The sequence below is a fragment of the Nylanderia fulva genome, unplaced genomic scaffold (assembly GCF_048542155.1).
Source record: "Nylanderia fulva isolate GAGA-0341 unplaced genomic scaffold, ASM4854215v1 Scaffold17, whole genome shotgun sequence".
NCBI classification, from domain to species: domain Eukaryota; kingdom Metazoa; phylum Arthropoda; class Insecta; order Hymenoptera; family Formicidae; genus Nylanderia; species Nylanderia fulva.
In genome coordinates this window covers 2500008-2525026 of record NW_028189945.1, presented here as the reverse complement: position 1 = coordinate 2525026, position 25019 = coordinate 2500008, and the positions used below count along the sequence as shown (strand labels likewise).

Genomic DNA, 25019 nt, shown 5'->3' with positions numbered 1-25019 from the left:
TTTCAGCGAGGAATATGATAATATCAATTTGTATCTTGCATACACCTGTACATTTTTACGACACGGTATTTTATTTGTCGGAAAAAGAACTTATCATATAGAAAGATGTTTCTTTCACATTGAAATTTGACACAACGACGCGCGACATATTTAAATCGCACACAAGTTCGTCTAAAATTCGACAGCTTCGGCAAGCATTTCCCGAAACGAAAAGCTCGCGCTCATCATTCATCCCGCGCCATCATTTATTCATCCGTATATATCGACGTCCTACGCATCTCGATCTACCCCGAAGGGTAGATATTCGTCCATTCGGGGCTATCGACAGCGGTTACATCGGCGTTAGCAGCTGGTAGTGACATCCTCTTTCCCTTTGCCTGCCGTGGACATATTTGCATTTTCAATTCGTCTGTCGTTCCGTCGACGTCGCGGTCCGCGCGCTTTGAATCCTGCCCGGGAATTATTCACTCCGCGATATTGGCGACACGACCGTTTATCATCTCTTTTGGCGGAACAGCTTGTCTACATTCCGCGAGTTTTCAGCCGCACTTTCTTCTTCTCGGCGAAATAAACATTACTTTTCGCGCACACCCATATGCAGCACAACAAGATTGCAGCAGCACATTGTGGCACATTTTATTGCAATATTACAACATTGCATAAACATTGTGAAATGTTGCAGTAATCTTGCTGCAAGGTTGCAGCAACGGTAAAATGTCCGCTTTCAGAAATATTGTTCTATAACATTGCAGCAATAATGCAATAAAATATATATGTAATATTACTATTGGATTATTGGAAATGTGGCAAATACATGATTGGACTGAATGTTCTGTACCTAATATTTTTTGCGTGAATTTTATTTTCATGATATTTCTGAAATGTTGCTGCAACGTTGTTTAAACTATATTGCAAATTCATGCCTATATAATATTTTTGCAATATTGATATGCATTGTATTGTACAATATTGCAATGTTGTTGCAATATTGCTGCAAACTTGTGTGCTGTATGGGCATGGATGTGCTAAATATAATTTTTTAATAAAAAGGTGCTTAGTTTAAATGAGCTTAATATTAATAATTTGAGATTATTCCTATTCCCGCGTATCCTGTACGGGCGCGGAAATATTGTACATCAAGTAGAATTAGAAAAATCCAGGCTGGCTTTAGCAGGATCGTTTATGCGAGGGTGTTATTAGATGCAGTTGCAGGTGTAGTAAGAGGGAGCGAGCTGTTTAAAAGTTTAAGTCCCCCAAAGTTCGGTCTGGCGCAAACAAAATGAGCTCGATATTCGGCCACGGAGAGAGTATTGGCTCGCAATATCCAATAATCGATATAATACTCTGTCGAGACGCGAAAACAGGAATTCCCCGCTTGAAGCCTATTATACGGTCGAAAATACAGATAATGTAATTATACGGCTTTGCCGGAAACGACGCCGAGGATTTCGACGCCGTAGGCTGAGAAAGGCCGCGTGGTACATAAAAGGTTCGTCTGTTATATATAACGGGTTAATGAAAATAAAAACCAAAATTAACATTCTACAGCGACTAACGATCAAATTTATATTTCTCTCATCGTTTCGATCTTCATTAAAACATCGTGATATGTTATTGGTTAATAAATTATAAACTAAATTTTTGTATTGTATTAATAATATATTTTTACATTATAAATTATTTATATTACATTTTATAAAAAATATATGTTTTATATTATATTTTTATTATATTTTACGCTAAATTTTAATTGGCTATAAATTTTCTAAGATGAATTTTATTCAACATTTACAGAATATTTTTCATCTTATGTGTTTTTCTTCTTAATACTAATTTGCATCTTAATTGTTCTTATTATTATTGTCAATAATACGAAATATTTATATATGAAAGCTAATAAATAACTTTATTTCATTTCCGATACATGATTATACATTATGGATTTGTTTTCGGTTTTTTTTTACGTCGCGAGAGAGGAAAGAAAACTGTTTCGGCGCAATCTGAAAGTAAAAAAAAATATAGTTTTTCCGGGCATTGTTACATGGACTTGTCATGAGATCTCATTAGCGTTGTCTCGAGAATTATTCTATGAAAATTGTCCGCCGAAGAAATCGATAATCCTTTTAATTGACAACCTTTTATCTGTGTACAAGCACACAGATATTTCGTTATTTATAATTAGTTTAATGATGATTAAGAGCATTATTAAAAGTCAATACTAGAAAATTATTTTCTTTAAAGTGACTTAATTTAACGAGATTGAGTTAAATTATAATGTGAGGAAACGCTTTTATGAAAATAAATCATTCAGACTGATTTATCAATCGAACATAATAATTATATATATATTTTTTATATATTACATTATTCGGAGAAGAGATGATTAAGCGTTATTAAAAATCAATACTAGAAAATTATTTTCTTTAAATGGACTCAATTTATCGAGTTAAATTATAATGTGAGACAACGCCTTTATGAAAACAAATCGTTTAGACTGATTTATCAGTCGAAATAATAATTATGTATATTTTTGATTACATTATTCAGAGAAGAGCGAGAGAACTTTCATTGCATTACAAGTGGTAGTTCGAAAATTTTCGAAATTTCTTATATTTACATAATTGAATAACTAAATATTAATGCAACAACTTACACTATATAAGGAATATTTATAATATATACACCACAAAGTCGAAATCTTAATTTCTTAATTCTTTCCTGATTTTAATCTGCTTACTTTGATATAAAAAAATTGGACACACACGAATTAACAGTTCGGAGGCCAATTGAGAGGACGGGAATGTGTCACCGAATGATCGAGACGCGAATTTGTTCGTTTGGCGGAAACGAATTATTGATGCAAAAGGCTCTATAAAAGGCGGCGAAGCGTAAAAAGGCTCCTCTCTGTCTCGCGTGCCCACTTCGCTTTGTGTGTATACAAGAATGACACTTGCCAGCGGCCGTCTTCCAAGCAATTGTCTAGCCAACAGCCAGTGCAGTGGCTTCATCGAGCTGCAAGTGAGCCGCACATGTCGACATGCGATTCGCACCTTTCCTCGAAACTCGAGAGAATCTCTTTTTTAAAGAGGAAAAATTTAGGATCGCGCAGATCATGTTAAAGAGATAAAAAGGAAGGAAAACTATGTTTCGTTCCTCCTTTTTCTTTATCTGAAAAAAAATTCCTTAGAATTGAGCGAGGATAGGAAGCTAATCGAGAGTATTTCAACTTTTACTCCGATTTTATTTTAACTGTAATTAATAAAAATTTATATATATATATATATATTTTTTTTTTTCGCAGGATTTTCATTATCTTATTATTTAAAATAATAAATTAAAAGGCTTTACAAAATTATTTTTAAATTCCTCTATATTATTTTTAAGTAAATTTTTCATACCTATTATAATATATATATATATATATATATATATATATATATATATTATAATAGGTATGAAAAATTTACTTAAAAATAATATAGAGGAATTTAAAAATAATTGTGTAAAGCCTTTTGATTTATTATTTTAAATAATAAGACAATGAAAATATATTATAATAGGTATGAAAAATTTAATTAAAAATAATATAGAGAAATTTAAAAATAATTTTGTAAAGCCTTTTGATTTATTATTTTAAATAATAAGATAATGAAAAAGTAATTTTGGGCTGAATATTATTTCGACTCGATTTGCTCCTTTTTATTCAGTTTAAAATTTGACAATGTTTATAATACTTTATGGAATTGATACTTTACGAAATCATCCGGGTCAATTTTAATTTTTTTAAATCGTTTACTGGTTTCAATTTTGCTTGGCTGGATCCATAACGTAAAATTTCCAGGCAGTGACTTCGATTTTCAGTAACGGTCGGATTGAGAGTACGAAAATCGCTCGCTATCGAATCCCTAAACCCCTTCGCTTTTCGTATTTTCCCAGTTTCTTTTTCTTCTTCTTCTTTCTCTCTAGTTTTCTCGGACTACGAGCGAATTATTGCATGTAGTCGCATTGCATCCGCATTCCAAATGCGACGTACAGAGCATCGGAAGTAATATTAGATTCCTGCGAAAATAAAATGTTTTTCCATTAATATATATATTTGTTTGCGGTCGCAGAAAATATTTGCCGGTCGAAAATTCGAGCTCATCATCCGATGCGCGACTAATTGACGAGCGGAGCAATATTAGAATTTTGATGCTTTGCAAATTCGTCCTGATGCTGTAGATTTATTATACATCATCGGAAAATCGAATGTTGATGAGATAGATAGATAGATAGAGAGAGCACTTGGACATACAATTCGATTCCCCGGGGTACAAAAACTCTTGACCTTAATTTTAATAATAAATTCCTTGCCGAATTCGAGTTTTAGCACTTCTCTCTAATTATTGCCAATTCTAAATAGAATCCGTAAATTTGGTTTCCGAAATCGGACAAAAAAATAGAGAGATACTTGTCTATATTTAAATCGATCGATTTCGAAATCTTGGGGAAAAATATATTCTTTAAAATATTAAATTATATTCTTCAATAAAATTATAATTATTATACTTATTAATTTATTATATTTTATATAAAATTAAAAATATAAAAATATTTTTTACAGTCCACATATAAAATGTACAGTCGCAGAAATTCAGCCAGACGCATCCTCGTCCGTTCAGGCCACGCGCACGAGATAAGTAATCGAATGAGCAGCGAAATGTTGAATTCGTCGATTAGTTGCGTTCGTTATATTTTCGATAGAGTCTAGTCGTCGATCGCATCGATCCGTAAATTTATGGGCTGTCGAACCGATATCTCTCCCGCGCGCGCGATTACAGATATCGACTCTCGACTCGCGATAAGGTATACGTATACACATATATCGGCTGGGTATTAGCGTGCCGTGTATGTACTCACGCGCAATTAGCGCGATCGAGCCGTGCCAATATGCTTGTTAGTAATTATATATACGTCGCGAGCGTTTCTGGGAGCGGCGCATAAATTTCACATCCCCGGAGAGAGGCCTCGTAAGGGAGGAGACGCGAATTAAAAGCAAAGGGAGGAGAAAAAAGGACCCCGAGAGCAGGAAACAACGATGCCGGTGGCCGGCAAATGAGTGACTCGAAGCGGTGTGGAATTTAATCCAATTATACCGCTAGTATTTGGATGGTCTTTTTTTTCCTCACCCGGTCGCGGATCAAGTTTCTGGATTAATTGTGCGATTCTCTATTCCCTTTCTCTCGCGCGTTTCCTCTCTTCTTTATCTCATCTCTTCTCATTCTCCCGCACTTTGTCAAAGTCGTTATTGTGGAATGCGCGCGGTTTTTTATTATCAAGCACGTGTGAAGTCGGTTCGCAATTGTTTATTAGTCCCGAATGAATCGGGATTTCATGATACTATCAGTCGTTTATACGGATATTAAAAGTCAAATAATTCGTGTATATCCAGTAAGAAAAAATCTTTTAGAAATTATATATAAGTTCTCTTATATACACACATATATGTATATAAATTATATATATGTGCTTAATAAAAACTCTCATTAAAAGATATAAAAGTTCCAACTTAAACGTACACCTTTGTGTAACGTCTCTCTGATGTGAACCAACTAGTAGTAGTTAATTATAAACATTTTATCTCGCGTAAGATTCATCCCTGACGGAGAAGTCTTGAAAGAGGGATCTTATCATATTCTGTGTAAATAAAAAACAGGCGGCTCATAATTCACGCGGGCAGACGGGTTTACTTTCGTAAACTAAAATTTAAAATAATTTGACAGCAGTTTCGTGCGCGGAATAAAATAAGCGAGCTTTCCGCTTCCGCTGCGGTGATCGACCTATCCCGAGTTCGCGCGACAGGAAAAAAAAAAATTCCGCGCGATGGCCGATACAAGCGGATTTCCCTCCCAGTGTGGTTGCTAGGCTCCATTATCTCGTTCGTAAATTACTACGTAATGAGTCCAACTTTCCGCGAGCGACAAAGCTGCCTCCCCTAGTCGGGAGAAGGAAAACAAGGGTTGCGACGACGCGATGGTCGGATTTCACGCGGGTTGAAAAAGTGGATGACACGCGAGCGCATATAATGGGGTAAAGGTACCGATTATGAGATAGGTTCTAAATATGAGATAGCGTCTTAGTAACGACACCGTAGATCTGAAATGTGTGACGTTTGCGTCATTTATTTCGTCGGATAAACAGATCCAATGTGTGCCGGCCAGCGACGAGGACACGTTGATTTGTCGCGGAAGCAAAATCACACATTTTTCCGCACTAGATTCAAAGAACGTTAAATTTTATAAAATTTGTTTTGAATGTTGTAAAGTATTAATAAATTCGTCGCTAATATAGTCTATTTTATGATACTAGTGCACATTATAGTGTTTTATACGTGAAACAATATATAAGTCAAAACAAATTTTGATATAAGAGTTTAGGAAATAAGTCTAATAAATAAAATAATTAAAGCTATATTTTAAAATTTTTTTATCTATATGTCTTTTATTTTTGGTGTTAATAAAAATGAAATTAAGTTTATCTAATAAAAGGCGATATCTCATATTAAGATCAACCAGTATCTCATATTAGGAGACCTTTTGGTTTTGATACAAAAATTGACTTACTTTAATCAAATCTATGTATATTAAAACTCGAACGAGATATAACTTGATGAGGTAGGATTTCTAAAACTACATGAAATGATGATTAAAAACAGTATATAGATACTTTCCTAATTGCATATATTTTGGAAACAATTAAGAAAATGTAAATGGTATCTCATAATCGGCACCTTGACCCGAATAATCTTTCCCAGTTTCCGCGAGCGAGGATTGCAGCGAAAAATAAAGAGAGAGCACAGAAAAACAGTATCCTTGAAAGAATGCAAATATGCCTTGATTCGAGTATATTTTATCCTTATAATAGCGCCAAATATAAATAATTTTGGATAAAGGATAATTTATCCTTAAAACAAAGTGCAAAATATTCTTGGTTGAAGCTGAAATTTACTTATAAATATTGCAAGGACATAAGCGGTACTTTCAAGTATATATAATAATTGTAATAGTTCAAATGTGACTAAGTTTGTTTTTACCATACGCGATTTTTCAAACAAGAATATATCTTGAGGATAAAATATACTTCACACAAACTTATTTATTATTAAGGCAAATGAAAATTTGCGATTACAAAGAGCATTCTATGCTTAAATCAATCAAATAGCGTTCGAGAATAAAAATATACTTGAATCAAGGATTCCTTTTTTTCCCGTGCTGAAAAAATTTGTTAACTCGACCAAACCTTTCGACTAAATATTATTTTGTTCATTGAACCTATAAAAATATTGAAATTAAATATAACATATTCAATTTAATAAAACGTATATATATATATTTGACTTAAATACTAATATACATGTTGATTTAACAAAATAATAATTTAGTTGAAAGGTTTAGTCAAGTTAACACATTTTTTTCAGTAATCTTGATAGCGAAATACATATCTCGTTTCGTTTATTGTATCTATTCGATGGTCGAATCAAGGATTCCTTTTTTTCTGTGAGGAAAGAGAGAACCTCCGATGTTGGCGAGCAAGCGCGTGGATTTTGGGTTGGCGGGAAAGAAAGAGAAGGGGGTGGAAAATATAGGCCAGGCAACTGGGTCACCCCCTCGTACCGCATTACAACCCCCTTTAGTATCCCGATCCGATACGTCGACGACGACCGCGCCGTTCTCTTATTTACCTTACGTCACTTTCTTGCACGTATCATTCTGCCTCGTGGATGGATTCCGCGGTTGAGGGTTTCCTGCGACGCTCACGCTCTGACTTTTCCCTTCTCACGCCTGTCTCGCCCCGAGGGATTCAACCCCTTTGCAAGCTCTCCGGAAGACGCGTCTATCGGCGATGATGATTCTTAAAGGGCGGATGATGACCCGTTTTCAGAAATAGCGATCCAATCAGGTATCTCGTATAGTATCGAGAGGAAGCTGGGGAAAATCAATTGGAAAATCTTCTTCTCCGAATATGTAGTACATCGTGTTTCCCGACGAGAATTCGTATAATAATTCTGGAATGGAATGTATTTTTAAACCGCGAGGATTCTTCTCGAGTTAGTCTCGAGGGTGACTTATGACCCGTTTCCCTCGAAACTTCAGGAAGCGAGAGGAGGGAGAGAGAGAGAAAAAATGGAAGACGAGAAACGTGCCCGCTCGTCTCGAGATCTCTCGAGAGAAGATGTTGAGGAAGCGCCTGGACTAATAAGGAGCCACCTCGCCGTTTCTTCGCCTCGCGCCTTCTCTTTGCTTCCTTTTAAGCTTCGTTCCGCATCGCGGAACAATTTTGCACGGCGAGGCGCACATCTCTCCACGTCCACCGAATTAAAACTTCAGAAGCAACTTTATTTGCGTGTGCACGAAAAAAAAAGGCGACGCGATAAAACACGGACGAAAAACGCGCGAAATTTATGTTAATAACGCAGCGTCGATAAGTTTATATCCCCGTATAACTGCGATTTAGTATAAAATTAACTTGAAATCTTGATATTATAAAATAATAAAATATAAAGAGGAAGAAAATCTAAAAAATAAAATTAAATAAATATTTTTATTAATAAAATTATTAGAATTTATTATATTAAATTTGAATTTAATTATAGAAAAAAATATTATTAGAGATAATCAATTTATATAAATATAAATAAGAATAAAAGAATTAATTATCAATAAAATAAAAATAAAAAATATTTTTGAATCGAATAAGAGAAGATAAATTGAAAATCATTTTATTAGAAAAAAAGAAAAAGGGGGAATTCTGGCTAAATTAAATATTAAAAAAATTGATAAAAAATTAAAATTTAATTTATTAATAATGTTAATATAAAAATTACATGAAAATTTAAAATAATTTAAGTAGATAGAGATTATTAATAAAATAATTCTGTAAATAAATATATAGGATAATCTGTACCGCGTACAATTTTTCCTACTCACTTTTCGGGCGCGTTTAAACAGCTGTTTTAATTTTTAATCTCGCCTAAGAGCAGCGGGTCGTTATCGATTAGACGAGACCACACGCCATCCGCCGTCAGATTACGCGATAACGATTGGTCCCGACTGCGGGGGTGGCTGGGGGTGAGTTGGGGGAGAGAACACTCGCTCGACCTTTCTTTTACCGGGGCACTGGGATTTTCTCCCGCGTCGATCGCGTTGCCATTTCGTTATCCATTGTGTCGTGGGGACCTTTCGCAGGACCTTTCGTGGGAATTCCGATTTTTGCGCGAAAGCTCCCCGACACTCAAATTCTCCGAGATTCGGCGTTCCGATACTTTCGCAATTTATCTTTCAAATTGTTTTAGAAATAAGTAATACGGAGGAATTTTTTATTTCGCGCGAAGAAATGTATGCGCTTGCAATTTCACATCGAAATTAAAAGTCTTTCGCGAGTGTATTAAATCAATTGAAAGATAAAACTTGCAAATATGCTTGCTGTTTAATTTAAAAATTATTTCGTGGTTACGTATATTTTTGCCATTCGTTTTCACAGAAATATTACAAATTTGGAAATTTATTGGACATGAAAAAATAGTCACACGCAATTTCAAATTGATGAAATTAAAGATCTTTGATGTATTGAATTAAAAAATAAAACTTGTAAATATGCTTGCTGTTTGATTTGAAAATTATTTCGTTGTAATGTATACTTTTGTAATTCGTTTTCACAGAAATTTGGAAAATTAGACATGAAAAAAAAATGTCAAACGATTTCAAATTAATGAAATTAAAAATCTTTGATGTGTTGAATTAAAAGACAAAACTGGGAAATATGCTTGCTGTTTAATTTGAAAATTATTTAGTTGTAATGTATACTTTTGCAATTTATTTTCACAGAATTATTACAAATTTGAAAATTTATTCGACATGAGAAAAATGTCACACAATTTCAAATTGATAAAATTAAAGATCTCTGATGTATTGAATTAAAAAATATAATGTAACACACGAAAAGGTAATACTTTGCGATAGCAGCTTTTACGATAAGTTTCACGTTTGACATTTGTCATGTTATGCAATGTATCATTATTTCGTTCGCCTGTTGCTTTTCCTTCCCTTCGGATCCGCTGCGACCGCTTGCTTTTTGTCTCTAATATGTTTGAAGAAGCTGTTTGCATGCGCGAAACAAAGTTTCGCCGCGCCATTGGGATCCTCAAACAAATCGAACGCACTGTGTAAAGTATACGATAAACGTCCCGCGTGTCTTCTGTCAAACGCGAGTTGTCTCAAAGCTTTAGAAAAGGCTTCGATTCAATCTCTAAATCCGGAAGTCGGCGAGGAAAAAAAATTAAATGGAAGAAAAATAAATTCAAACGCGATAATAGATTTACAGAAAAATTATAAACGACAATAGCCCAATATTTTTATAATTACTATCGAAACAATATTCGAGAAGAGAATTGAAAAGAGAGAGAAAGATGGAATGAAGCAATGCGAAACGCGCGTTGCTCGAACAAGGAAGGAGAGACCAGGATTAAAGAGTGCAAGGGGTGAAAGTGGGGGGTTGAAGAGAGAAGGGAGGGATCGCATCTGCCCTGGTTTGTGCCAACGTGGGATAGTCGTCGGAGGGTTGAAGAGAGAATTGGGTCAGCCGACTTGGAGAGCACTTCAGGTGTAGGTACCTATCTTCCTGCTTAGCTCTCTCTCTCTCTCCTCTTTCCCTTCTTTACTCGAGAGGCTGCAGCGTCGAAGGTAAAACCTATGACAAACTATCGGCCGCATTAAAGCGAAGAACAGAATGGAGGAGACGTATGTTCGATGCGGCAATCGCAGCCTCAATCCGCGCGAGGACCAACCACGTGGAAGATTTCAAGATATCTCTTGTGTTTGCCGTATTTGCGGAGAAAGGAGAAATGGAGGGAGGTTAGAAGAAAAAGCTATCTTGCATCCGCGAAAGATCATTGTGTGTGATTATATGGAAATGTATATTTTCCCTAAAATACCACAAAATGATACATTTATTAGAATATATAAAAGATTGTTATTTTTATGCCATTTTTTTTTTGAACACGCGTGAATATTGAAAGATGTGTTAATAAATTTCGGAATGTCATTTTGATAATTTTGATATTTCGAGTAATATAATAATTATATCATTTCTTCCTCTTTTCTCGTCTTTACGCCCTTTCGCGTATTACTTTATTACGTCGTTTGTGTATTTCCGCATTTATCGTTCCGGTTATTCCTCATGCTGTCCTACTAACCACCCTCTTCTGACCATCCCCGTCGTGTCATTATACCAACGGCGAATATTCCAGAAGCGACGAGACAGAAGGGTCGGAAATGAATCTCCGAGGTATATCGCGAAAAACGTTTCTTGTTTAACTATTCCGAAGGGGACCGTTTCGACCAATCTGGAGATACATTCCCGTTTTGATATACAATCAAAAGAACCTCCGGCGCGACTAACAATTCTTCGCAGATTAAAAAGCATATTTTTTGCAATCAATCGAAGATTTGAATATACTAAAGCATTTCAAGCTTATAATATTGTCAGAATTTTGATCCGATTAATTTCTTCCAATTTAACTGGGACACAATGTTTGTGTTAATTTATGTATATTTTTTGCGAGAAGATGTGGTCGTCGGAGGACTCTCTTTCTCTCTCTTATCATCTAGAACTGCATCCCGAAGAGGGCAATTGCAATGAAACATATACATATATACGATACTCGATAAGTCCAATATCGCATATGATCTCGTTGAATATCTCTCAAGAATAGCCATCGAATGTCTTTTGTTACGTCGACTGTTCGGGCGACGCTTTCGAGTTTTTTTTTTTTTTAAATTGATTTTTCTCTCCATCGAATCTCTCCAACAATAGCCGCGCGAACGACACCGTTGCATAATTGGAACCGCGCTTTTCTCTCGCGAATATTTCTCACGAGAATATCCGTTTAGGGACGAGCGATACATAATTCTTGATTAGCGCGCGATTTGAACGTTGAAATTTTTAAACATCTCTCGGTGCTCTCAAAGCGCAAAAATCCTCGAATATTCTCGCTCTTAGACAGGTTTTCAGTGATATTTCCAACGGGATGAATTCCGTATCACCCGCCGGAAATGAAGCAAAGAGTGAAATATTTAAAGAGTTAGAGTTATTTGAATTATTTCTTCACTAGCTTTTAAGATGATTTCTCCCCTACTCTCCCTTTAATAATTCTAAATGCCATCGTTTTTAAATATGTTTTAAAGGATGTTTGCGACGAATATGAGGAAAATTAAAATTCCGTTTACCTAATTCAACTGCGAAATAAAACATTTATAAAACATGATATAAAACTATGAAGTCACCAGATGATAATTAAAAAATGGTAATAATTCAATCGACCAACTCTGGCTAATAAGTAATTTTATTGAATTTTCACAACGTATCGGTTTTCCCTTATCAAGTGCAAAATTCGATCTTAGAATATGACATCATACTATCATGTTATTATATTTTTAAAAAACAAAAATTCGATCTTAGAATATGACATTATATAATAACATGATAGTATGATGTCATATTCTAAGATCGAATTTTTGTTTTTTAAAAAAGTTGTGATTTACTTTGATTTAAGAACACAGCACTTGAAAAGGGCCGAAAACCACGGCCGAAACGTTGTAAAAATTCAATAAAATTACTTATTTGCCAGAGTTGGTCGATTGAATTATTAACATTTATAAAACGTTGATATCTCTGGACACATACATTATTTATATATATATATATATAACTAGCTCTCAAAATGGTGCACGAGGGACGACACGAGGCTTTAAGCTCCGCACACTAAGGCCAGCCTATTTATAAATATCCGAATTTGTGTACGTGTGTGACCCGGAACTTTGCTCACTCTTACTGTCTCGGTGGAGATCACAATGCGGAACGTTTTCCCTGCGGAGGACAGCGACAGCCTCTCTCGCGCGATGCTTTTGACGTCTACTCTTTTTTCCAAGGAACGAATTTAATAAAACTCCCCTCGAGAAAGGGCCGAGTCTACCGGGTGTTTTGGAAACGGGTGTCTTCATCAATCTTTTCGTTCATTCGCATTTTCTCTATAGTTATGGACGACCGCAGAGGGAGCATTTGAATCCCCCTTAGAATCATTAAACAAATTATTTTTGCAGTTTAATATAAAAAAAAAAATAAATAAAAAATAAAAAAATTCGAGAAGAACAAAAAATAAGAAACAAAAAATCTTAATCATGCCTCCCTTGAAAAAAATTCTACGGACGCCCATGCCTGTATACAGGCATAAAATTAATTGCGCGCATTGAGGTACCCTATTAGGCTCGTTTTTGTCTGGTAAAGGGTTCATGATCCGATGATTAATCGCTTACGGCTCGTTGAAAATCAAAAGATTCCGATAAACGGAGGATTAAATTTGCGTCGACGATATATTTAATCGTGGATCAAGTTTTCTCGTCCCCGATATGCAGAGTGATTCATTAGACGCAGGATATATATATATATATATATGTATATTATCCCTTGAGTTTGAAAATATAATAAGAGAGTTCAGAGGATAACTTTGCAAGACGAGCGGGCCGTTCGCAGAATTTTTTCAGGAGAGGATATAATTACATTTTTAAAAATTTAATTTTTAATTTTAATTTTTTTAGAATTAAATATGCAAATAATTCCAGTGTTGTTCAAAAGGGGAGAGCAAAAGCTTAATTTTTTCCCAATTCCAAAGGGGGACAAATATTCCTTTTGCGAGCGTATTATGCAGAGAGAAATTTTTTTGCTCCGCGTTATTTTCGGAGATCCGCTATTTTACACGTTCCTTACCCAACTAGTTATTGCATGAATCGAATTCTCGATCGTGTGTGAATTCACTTCCGAATGCCTACTGTTCTGCCGCGAATCCTCGAGAGAGACGGTTGAAATGCTCTACATTTAACGATTGCTGTGGCCCGTGGAACATCCGATAGACATCCGGGGACGGTCTGGTGGATAAAAAAAGATTGTCTGAAGCATCGGGTATGTAATTATAGCGATGCGCTAGCGCGACCGTAATGTTTTAAAGATGGCTCGATATAGGTCAGACACCGACCCGCCTATTTCGACCTCACCGGCCCCGGAGATTTCTTGATATTTGACAAGTAGTCTTCGAAAAGCCTGATACGTTCGTAAACCGTCAGTCTGTCCCCCGGGAAATGGCTAATTTTGACGGACGAACCGGATGGATCAGGTCTCTTGTCTCTATCTCGTTCTCTCTTCGTCTTTTTCTCCGTCAGCTTTTATTTTAAAAACGAATCTGACCTATACCCGTGTGTGATCCGATCGGGAACGCGACGCGACAGAGTCATCTTTGCACTGATTTTTATTACAATTTTCAGCAGCGCGATCGAAGTGTCAGATCTTGCCGCGATTGCATTTTCGAAAAGCTCGCGATTTTTATATATTCGTATATAAGCTACCAAAGGATAATGAAACAATGAATATTTATTTCTGCGTCATTTGACAATGTTAAAGATTTTTATAATTTTACGAAAAATATTAGTACATATCTTTCAATTGTGTGAAGAACAATTCACGATGAGGAGGATCAAATAGAATGATCTGAAAATAAACATTACTCGGAATTGGTACTAATAATGATTTATTTACTCATACACGTTTCAACAAGAAACGCTTTTAGGAGAGCACTTCGTGTTAATAGGAAAATATACTAATTGGAAGGATGAGAGAGAGAGAAAGGAATAATAGCTTAACGTGCTTTAACTCGTTAATTTAACCATTCCCGCTCTTCCTTATTCTATGCTTTGTAATATAGTCTCATAGCTTCTGCTTGTATTAACACAGCGTCCAGAATAGCAGCAGAGGAATGCTTAAATGTAAAAGCGAGAATATTAGAGATACCCAATATGTAACATAAAATTTTCCGCTGGAACATTTTCTTAAAATTTAATTCCACGATTATAATAGAATAGTTATTTCGCCTAATCTTTCTGTTAACTAACAATTAGTAATTTCTCTTCGTGCGCAGAAATCTATACGAGAGTACGGCTGCAAATTAAAACTTGTACAAGTTGTTTATCAACCTCCTATGATTATAATATATTTCCAGTTGATTACAGAAATAATTATCAAAGAAACAATAATTAAATATTCATCAAATATAACAAGAACAAATCTGACTTGTCCTTGGTCCCTCGCGAAATTCGATTTAATGACCGATTTAAATATACAAGCCTGTAGTGTTCATTTATATTATATTAATTTTTGCTTTAAAATTTCTATCAATAATAATAATAATTTAAATTAATATTAAAAAATAAAAATTTTTTAATTCCAAACATGGGAAATAACTTGACTAATCATGGACACGGCGATTTCTGATTGCAGGAGGCGTATAGGAAATGGGTGTGCAGCTCCCTGGTGCCTTACTTTGCTCACGAGGAACCAGTGAAAACCTCGAGGGGCAGCCGGACCGGCACCAGATTAAGGCCCTGCCGATCCTTCTGCCAAACCGTGGAGCAACGTTGCCCCTATTTACTTCCGGGCGATCGTGCCCCTGCGTACCCCACGCAATACGCCGGCGAACCCACTTTTCTTTGCAGAGGTAAATGACAAAAAATATTAATAATAATAAGGAAATCGAAAAGAAAGAACGTAATCATTTAATCGAGTCACCCTTGATTTGGTTCTCTCAGTTTTCTCTCTCTTTCGACGAGTCACGTCTTCTCGACGAATCTTGTTTGAAGAAAGGGTAAAAATATTGGTTGGCACCCTACTTTTGTGCGTGTTCTGCACTTCGCACAGATTTGCAAAGTGATCAGTTTTTTTTTTTTTTTTTCGTTCTTTTGACTGTTCGCGCGATTCATTTTCGTTAAATATTCATTTTCGTTTAATTAAGTTCGCGGTATATAAATTTGCACGAGGACGCAGAAGCGCATAAAAACAACAACCGTGGTACAACGTCCTTCATTCGCCTCCCCGTTCTCTTCCCTTCTGTGAAACAATGCGTCCTCATTTAAATTGTTATTGCCGCACACCATAATGTGACCAATGATATTTCAGGCTCGCGTAATTTCCCATAAATAACGCAACGAATAATATATGTATATGTGACTTTTTTCCATTTTTATTCATTCCTCTCTGACGTTTCTGTTTTTTTCCTCTACGATTTTCCTACGATATAAATGCTCTTCAACTGTCAACCTGGTTGAGACTCGGTAATCTCGACTCTTTACGGATAAATTTTGATATCGGATGCGTATTAAAAATACGATAAAGAGAGAAATTTTAAACTACGTTCGTCAAACTGACATCATAATTTTACCAAATTACGATATCACTTAGATAATTATTAATTATCACTGAAGGAAAGATAAACGCGTGTAATGTAATAATCCACATCTTCCTCTCTATGCGAGAGAAATTGACCGTGTAATTTTATACGAAAGTCGGGGAGAGAGATTTCCCCTCTGTTTATATCGTCGTACGGAGGTTAAAAGGGTTGATATTACCGAGTTCACGGGCGAATGTCCGAACCGTCGAATATTTTTCGTCGTTTTTTTTCTCTCCCTTTTTTTTTATCTCTCGTCACGCGAGGCTCCAAACGGAGGAATGCCGCGCCACTTTTGGGTATAAACCGCGTTAAATGGGACGCGTGTCGCGCGGTTATTGGAAGATCGGACGCTTTATCGAGCATTCCTTTTGTCCCTTTACGCGAGCGCGGACGCCCCAAGATCGTCGGATGTAATCCTGGTGCTCGAAATGCAATTCAGCTGCCTTTCACCCCGTTCGCTAGCCGCATTTCCGTAATGAAATCTCGGAGAAATCTTTCTTTCTCTCGTCATTTATGCCGTCGTCTCTCATCGCGACTCGATGAGACTCTAGAACGCGGAATTTAAGACGATATAAATGTTCAGCCGCGAGGGAAGAAATTATAAATGCGAAGGGTAAAAAAATTAAAAAAGTGGCGCACAGAGTTTAAAAGAAAAAGGGAAATGTGTGAAAGTACAAGATGAAATGGAATAGGAATAAAGAATAAGTAAAGTTTCTGTGACTGGAAAAAAATTAGTAAATTAATCAATATTTCTTTCAATACTGCTTAATAAATCAAATAAATATTTTTCACAATTATATCAATATTATTAGTTTCAAATAAATGCTTAATTAAGCAGTATTGCAATAAACATTTGTTCAAATTTAATAACTTTTTTTTTCACCGTGGTGATTACTAGTATTTTTGTAAGGATTGCCAATTAGTTGTTAATGAGATCCTGTGTGCGTGTTCTTGAAAAGATTGCTCTCTAATTAATTTATGTTGAATTTGCCTTCATGGAAAATCTGATGAATCAAATTAGCAATTACATCGTACCGTCTTTAATCAAGATTTAAATTCGGATTTGCTTGTGTGACAAGACTTGGAAATAATTATTGAAAGCGCACAGAGAGAAAGCGTTGAACTTTACGGAAGCGCGACTCTCTATGCGGACGACCTTACGACGCTTTTTGATTTTACGACGCATTCCGCAGAGAGAAACCTTACCGTCTCTTTCCTCGAAAGAAAGCATCCCGAGAAATGAATACAATTCGCGAAGCTTTTACGAGCTTTTCCCTCTCCCGCTCGCTGAACCCTCCCTTGCTGTTCGGCGCTACTTCGGAAAGCGACGATCGACCGTCCGTGCACGTGGAAAACGCAATGATTTCAGACCCGAACATCCCCGAAACCGGCGAGCAGGCCGCGAGGGCGTTGCACAACATCGATGATAGCGAGTGCTGCTTCCACGTGTGCGCCAAGGACGAGCCAGACTCGGGTATCTGCACCAGCTGCAAAGAGTCGTGGAAACATGGCAGGTTAGAGGACCCCTGGACGGCTCCCCAGTGCGAAACTGCCGTCCTTCAGTCTGGTCCTACAGGTAAGTTCCACGAGTCTCTCGTCTTGGTTCGCAATCGATCTGAAAAATTTCACGGAATTTCGAGAAAGAACTTTACATTTTTTCTTTTATTTATGCGTAAAAATACTTGAACAATTCGATTCGAATCAGCTGTTCAGTTTGACAGCTCCGGAAATATAATAATTGGAGAACGCGAGATCTTCCTTTCGCGACACTGTTCAACAAAAAAGTTAACCGAGACTAGTCGGTTCCTATAGTTTTTTGGATGCTGTTTTGAGAAATTTTTAATTAAACTTGCGAACAAGGGCTTTCTTCGCGAACTTTGTTATAGCTAGACAAGTTTTATTGCAATTAAAGTAAAGTATATTATTAGGACTTTGAACCTTCAAAGGGAATTTTTGATGTCGATTATAATTAATAAGATATCCATGGTTAAATAGCTTGCAGAAGTTAGCCACGAATTTGAAGGATTTTTTAGGTCATTGAATTCAATATGGGAGGATTAAAAGTCTCAACAACATCCTTAATTTCACAGAAAAAACAGTATCCTTGAAAGAATGCAAATATGCTTTGATTCAAGTATATTTTATCCTGATAATAGCGCCAAATATAAATAATTTTGGATAAAGGATAATTTATCCTTAAAATAAAGTGCAAAATATTCTTGGTTGAAGCTGAAATTTACTTATAAATATTGCAAGGACATAAACGATACTTTCAAGTATATATAATAATTCTAATAGTTCAAATGTGACTAAAAGTTTGTTTTTACCATACGCGATTTTTCAAACAAGAATATATCTTCAGGATAAAATATACTTCACACAAACTTATTTATTATTAAGATGATTACAAAGAGCATTCTATGCTTAAATCAATCAAATAGCGTTCGAGAATAAAAATATACTTGAATCAAGGATTCCATTTTTTCTGTGTTTAATTGCAACAAAACTTGTCCAGCATGTAAGCGTATCAATAAAAATAGAGCTCTTTTTATTTCGGCATCCGAAAGAAAGCTCGTTGAACAGATACCCGGATTGATTCTTGGATCGATCCTCGTTTTTCTGGGCGCAGGTCAGTATCCGGGCTCGGAAGCGTCCACGGAACGCGGGCTCGCCGACGACGGGCAGGAAACGAGCAGCGCGTCTTCCAGCACCCCGGCGTCAACGTCGTCGAGCAGCACCGGGCAGCAGGAGACGTTGTTCTGCGGCAGCGGCCGCATCGGCTCGATCCCAAGCGCGTCCTCGCCCGGCCGCTCGAGTCCGCCGATCGTTCTCCAGCTCCTCTGGCTCTACTCGATCTTAATTTCTCTTCCCGCGAACGCGCTGCAATACAACCTCCTCGCGTCCACTCTCTGGTGCCCGGTCGGCCTTTTTCGGCTGATCGGGCTGCCGGGCGCGCACGTCCTGCGAAGGACTCTGAACGATCTTCGCGTTTCCGCCTTCGGTTCACGCTCGGCCGGGGCGTTCTACCGGCACGCTTCTGTCGCGCGATGCCTCCTGTTCATCCTCTGGATGCCCAGACGGACGGTGACCAAGTGCCGTCGTCGCGGATGGTGGTGGTGGAGGTCCTGGAGGAGATCCAGCAGCCGGCACTTTCGCTGGAAACTTGCCCGTCGCGACGGCGTCGCGTCCTGGCGATCCATCCTTCTCTTCGTGCTGTTCCTCAGGTTCGCGGCCAAGTGTCGGTGCTGCTTGCTGGGACGGGACATCCCGGGATCGTTTCTCCTCGTCCGGGAGCAACGTCGTCGAGGACGTCGGCGAGGAAGAGCGCCCAGCGGAGTTCTCGCCAGGACGACATCCAGGAAGGACCCGCCATAGGGACGGGCCAGCTTTACTTTCCTGGATCACGCAGGATCGTACGGGTTTTTTTCTATTCTTCGGGATCTCTGCCCTTCGCGGAGCATGCCCTTCCCCGGTACTCCGAGAGAGAAGTACACAGGGTTCGATCGAAGCGAGACTCGATCGAGGACGGACCGATATATGTAAAAAGAAGACAATTAATAAAACGGATTACACGCCGTGTCGAGACAGAGCGCAAACGCGAGAAGACACGGAGGATTTTAGAGATTTAGATGTTCTCTAAAGGATGGTGCACGGGTAGAAAAAGAACACCAAGACCGCGCGCGAGGATAGCCGAAGAAGAGGGTAGGATTAAGAAGGGACGAAGCGCAGATTCGAGCGAGAGGGAGAACAACAAAGAACAACTACAACATCAACCACAAAAACAACAAGAACAACCGAGAACGAAGGAAACGTAACGTCTAGCGCTAATAATAATGATAATAATACAATAATAATGAATAAAACAAAATAAAATAATGAATAATAAATAATAATAGTTAATAATAATGATAATGATGAAATAATATAATGGAGATTAAATAATTGAGTAAACGATATAAATATTTAAATATATTATGTATATATATATATATACATATATATATATATATAAAAAGAGAGAAAAACGATTGAAAAGAGTAACGTTAAAGTAAACGATAGAATAATAACGATACGATTATTATTACACATTAAATTACGTTACACACAGAATGAGAGAGCGAGAGAGAGAGCGAGTGCGTGAGAGAAAGAGTGAAAGAGGGTGACAAAAGGAGAAGAAGGAAAAGATGACAGACAAGTAAGAGCCGACAAAGGTAGACGTACAGGCACACAAAGAAAAAAAAAATAACACACGTACATAACACAGAGGAGCATAAGTCGTTAAACTTTAACGAGGTAGTACTTAAAAATGAAAAAAAAAACCGTAGGTAGATAGTTTCTTCGCGGCGAAAGAACGGTCGAAAAGGAGGTCTCTTGAACGCGCTAATAAGTAGGAGGCTGACGTATTCTTGTATAGTCGGTATGGTTGGGCCTGCTGAAGGGTTTGATGGGAGGGGGTTAAAAAAAAAAAAAACACGTGGCACGGGAACGATAAATAAGCACGGCGTTATTGAGATATAATATGTGTTCGTTTAGACATTACCGTAAATAATAACCGTAAATATAAAAACATAGAGAACTGTAATGAGAGAACCGATGAGAGTCCAAGTGGACAGGGTGCGCCGTATGTGCATGTAATACGTGTGCGTGTGTGTACGAATGAGAGAAAAGAGGGAGGATGAGAAGACGGTTGGATGACGCGAGAGTCATCGCGGATGATTTACCGAGATGGAAACCGAGATCCTACCAGAAGGGGTGGAATTTTAGGTCCTCTTTCTTTCTTTTTTTTTTTTATTTTTTTTTATTTTTTTTTTTTATTCCGAGAAGTTCCCGCTTTCGAGCGGCCGTTCGATGCGTTCGATTATCGAGATCGACCATGCGGAAGGGCGAGTTGGACCCGAAGGTACTTAGGTCGGGATTGGTTGGCGATTTCGCTTCGCGCGCCGAGAAGAAGGTGTCAGGGTTCCTTTGATTCTTTCTCTAGGCTTGTGTCACGATTCTCAAGCAAGTCATATTCCCTGGTCCGTCGGCTCTTCCCTTCGAATTTCACGCGACAAGTTTATTACGTTTCGAGTATCGATCGCGCCTTCTCCTCTTACTCGTTACGTTTCCGTTCTCCATTTTGTTTTCGCTGGTCTCTTTTGATTTTTCCGTCCTCCTTTTTTTGTTATTACATATATTGTATAGAAAAATTTATTTGTATATGTTATATATATAACATAATTTATATATGTAATATATATTATATATAAAAATCTTGTGGAAGATTGCGCGCGCTTTTGGGATCTTTTCGAAATGAAAAATCTCGCGCGGATAAGATCCAAGTGTGTCGATTGCGAGTCGATTTTCGGAGGTGGAGACAATAAAAAGAATTTTAATCGCCCTAATGTGGAAATTCTAAATAAACGCGAGAGGAGGTGTCAGCGGCGTGCGAAAGGGTTTTCAGCCACTTTTTACCGAGCAATATACACCGAAGAATAAAATCCTACGAATCTCCATCGGCACGGAAGAGAGAAGCGCGAAGTTGAAGCTATGCAAACGGAGGAAAAGGCATCGCACGGGGGATGAATCGACGAGAGAATAACGGGCAGGGTATATTAACCAAAGGAAATTCGAATCCCGAGGGGAGATCTCTCGTTCCGCTCGCGTAATAAAAGACTACTTGGTATAACCGAATTTTCCGAAAACAGGAAAAAAATGGCGCGCCGTTATCTTCGATGTAAAATAAATGCGCGAGGCAAAAGAAGAGAGTGTCCTCGATCACGATGGAAATAAAAAGGAATAAAACAAAAAAAAAGAGGCGTTTTCGATCACGCGAAGAATACATAAAAAAAGCGCGGAACAAAGTCTTCGATCACGTCGAGTTAAAGGCGCGAAAGCAGAAGAGGGTTGAAGACAGCAGCGGAAGAAGTAGAAGAAGAGATCACACGATACGCACAAATTCGCCCACCGCCTAAAGAAATCGTGCTGTTACTTGTTTGTGTTGTTTCTCGTTGTTGAAGTGAATGGAGAAGGGAGGAAAAAAAGACAGCCTCTTATAAGAGAAATGTACATATATATATATATATATATATATATATATATATATATATATATATATATATATCTGCCATCTCGGAGAAAAACTGGGGTGCGGCGGTTCGATTTAGCGGATCGTCGTAGCCCCGATCTCTTAGGAAGACACATGCCACATTCAAACACACATTCATCTCCCACACACACACACACATACATACATGAATAGACTGTGCAAGTCGTTCCCGTTTAACGCGACTGCATTGCGCGGAAGACGACGGCGAAGGAAATCGTATCTTGCGCGAAATCGTACACCTGTTTCCAATCGGTGCGACCAGGTGATTCGACTCGAGAAATAACGCCTCTTTCTGGTACGACGACGAGAGGGAAGTAACCACCTCGACTTCTTTCTCTCTCTTCTTCTTGGATCGCAATTTCCAGAGATCGCGGTGAGAGAATTGATCGAGTTTCCTCGAATTTCGCTCCCCAAAAATGCGTAATCCAATATATATTATATTACAAAATGTGCTTACGGATACTTTAATGAAATTATAGTAACCTCGTAAAATAATGAATACGCGTTTAAATACTCGATATATATTTATCTGTCAACTGTGTGGCACATTTCATCAGGCTCGTTACCTTCTGTTATTTTCTCGAGAATTTAATTTCGCAAGTTAGAAATTGAAAAGCTTCTCGTTGCGATTGTTGTTTTTAACACCTACCTCTCTCTCTTACTTCAGGTTGAAAAGTTGAACGCGGAAAGTTTAACTTTGAGATGAACGAACGAACGGACGGACGTTTCGCAATCTCGCGTTAATAATTAATACCGGGGAAATTGTTTGACGCGGATGTAAACGCGGCCTAATTACGCCGAAGGGGGCGAAGCTCTCCGGAGAGCGTAATTTTGCAATCAAGTTCGATCGATGCGAAAGTAACCCCCGAGGGGGGGGAGGGAGGGGAGAGGGAGAAGGGGTAGAAAAACGGGCGCCCTCCGGCTGCTGAGTCAGAATGCGCGCGTCGCGCTTTGATTAATCGTCGCCGAATCCGTTTATAATCTGTTACGCCGCGTCGCGGAGAAACGCCGCCGATTTTCGCCCCAAAACAACCCGCTCTCGCGCTCGAATTCTTAATTCGTCTCCAAGACTAACAAGATGGAAAAATCGAATCCCTATATAGCCCTAAACTTGCCAATTGCATCCCCCGGTGTTTACTGCTCTTTTTATTCAATTATTTTCTTCTCTTCTTGCTTCTGTACAGAAAGAGAAATATCATTACAATTTTTTTATACTTTTTAATGTAATGATTATAAAAAAAATAACAATAATAATTCTAATTATTTTTTTTTTCTAATATAATTATATTTTAATAAATTCGAAAGTTCATTCGTTCGATTTTCAAATGTTTTCTCTTTCGAAATTCATAATTGACAGATACTTATATCATCCCTTTCTGTTATTTCGAAAAAAATTGAATGGGGTAAATTGATGCTCTCAGGAACCCCGACGTTAGTATGTGTTTTACACCGCGCGTCTATATTCATATAGACGTAAGTGCATCACGTGAGGGGTAGGGGGAGGAAATTGTTGCGGGGGTGAGTTACGATCGTCCATCCCGAATCGATCGTTCGCTATTTACTCGGTCTGGCGGGAACGTTAATAAAATGTTCCCGCTGGAATCTATCGCTGAGAAATTGTGAATAGATGACCGCGCGTTGTGTGCGAGAAAATATTCGTGGCACGAAGAATAAATGGGTGTCTTTCTCTTTCTTTCGCGCGAGGAAAATTTTCGCGATATTAATTGACGAACGTAATTCAGCGTTTTGTATGCGTTCACAGAAAAAAAGGAATCCTTGATTCAAGTATATTTTTATTCTCGAACGCTATTTGATTATATAATAAATAAGTTTGTGTGAAGTATATTTTATCCTCAAGATATATTCTTGTTTGAAAAATCGCGTATGGTAAAAACAAACTTAGTCACATTTGAACTATTAGAATTATTATATATACTTGAAAGTACCGTTTATGTCCTTGCAATATTTATAAGTAAATTTCAGTTTCAACCAAGAATATTTTGCACTTTGTTTTAAGGATAAATTATCCTTTATCCAAAATTATTTATATTTGGCGCTATTATAAGGATAAAATATACTCGAATCAAGGCATATTTTCATTCTTTCAAGGATACTGTTTTTTCTGTATCAGGATTAGAGTTTTTTTTTTAGATAATAAAAGAGCTTCAAAGCAGACGTATACGTTGGTGGTGGTGGAGGAATTGAAAAGTTAAAGAAACACTCTTTCCATCCCGTGAGATTAATCGCGATAGAAATTCCTCGAGTTAAGAAGTGCATTTCATCTAATCGATTACAATGTCTGAGATCTGCGCGATAAGAAGCGGGAAGGAAAGCGGGAGGAAAAAGCGTCAATACGCGGCAGAGTAAATAGCAAACAGTGGAAGGGCAGAGTCATCATTGCAGAAGCACGGAAAGAAAAAGAGAAAGAGAGAGAAAAGGAAAAGGGAGGTCGTCGTCGTCATCATTGTAATTGCAGGAAATCGTCCAAGAGAATAGGGCGTGTTCGTTGCACATCACATCACGGAACAAGCAAAAGAGAGAAAGAAAATAAGAATGAAGAGAGAAAGCGTTTGGCTTCGCGCGTGTGTTAACTGTGTTGTTAAACATTGTCTAATACGTCATTGT

General features: G+C 37.5%; 1 protein-coding gene across 1 annotated transcript in view; it reads left to right on the top strand.

Annotated features, from left to right (window-relative positions):
* Positions 1-23258, top strand: part of Mid1 (calcium-permeable channel component Mid1) — a 73307-nt gene extending 50049 nt beyond the window's left edge. The window contains 3 exon segments of the mRNA XM_029312078.2: positions 15361-15577; positions 17676-17882; positions 18936-23258. Of these exon segments, the coding sequence (XP_029167911.2) occupies positions 15361-15577; positions 17676-17882; positions 18936-19681 (1170 nt within the window). The 3' untranslated portion in view covers positions 19682-23258.
* The last annotated feature ends 1761 nt before the right edge of the window (positions 23259-25019 follow it).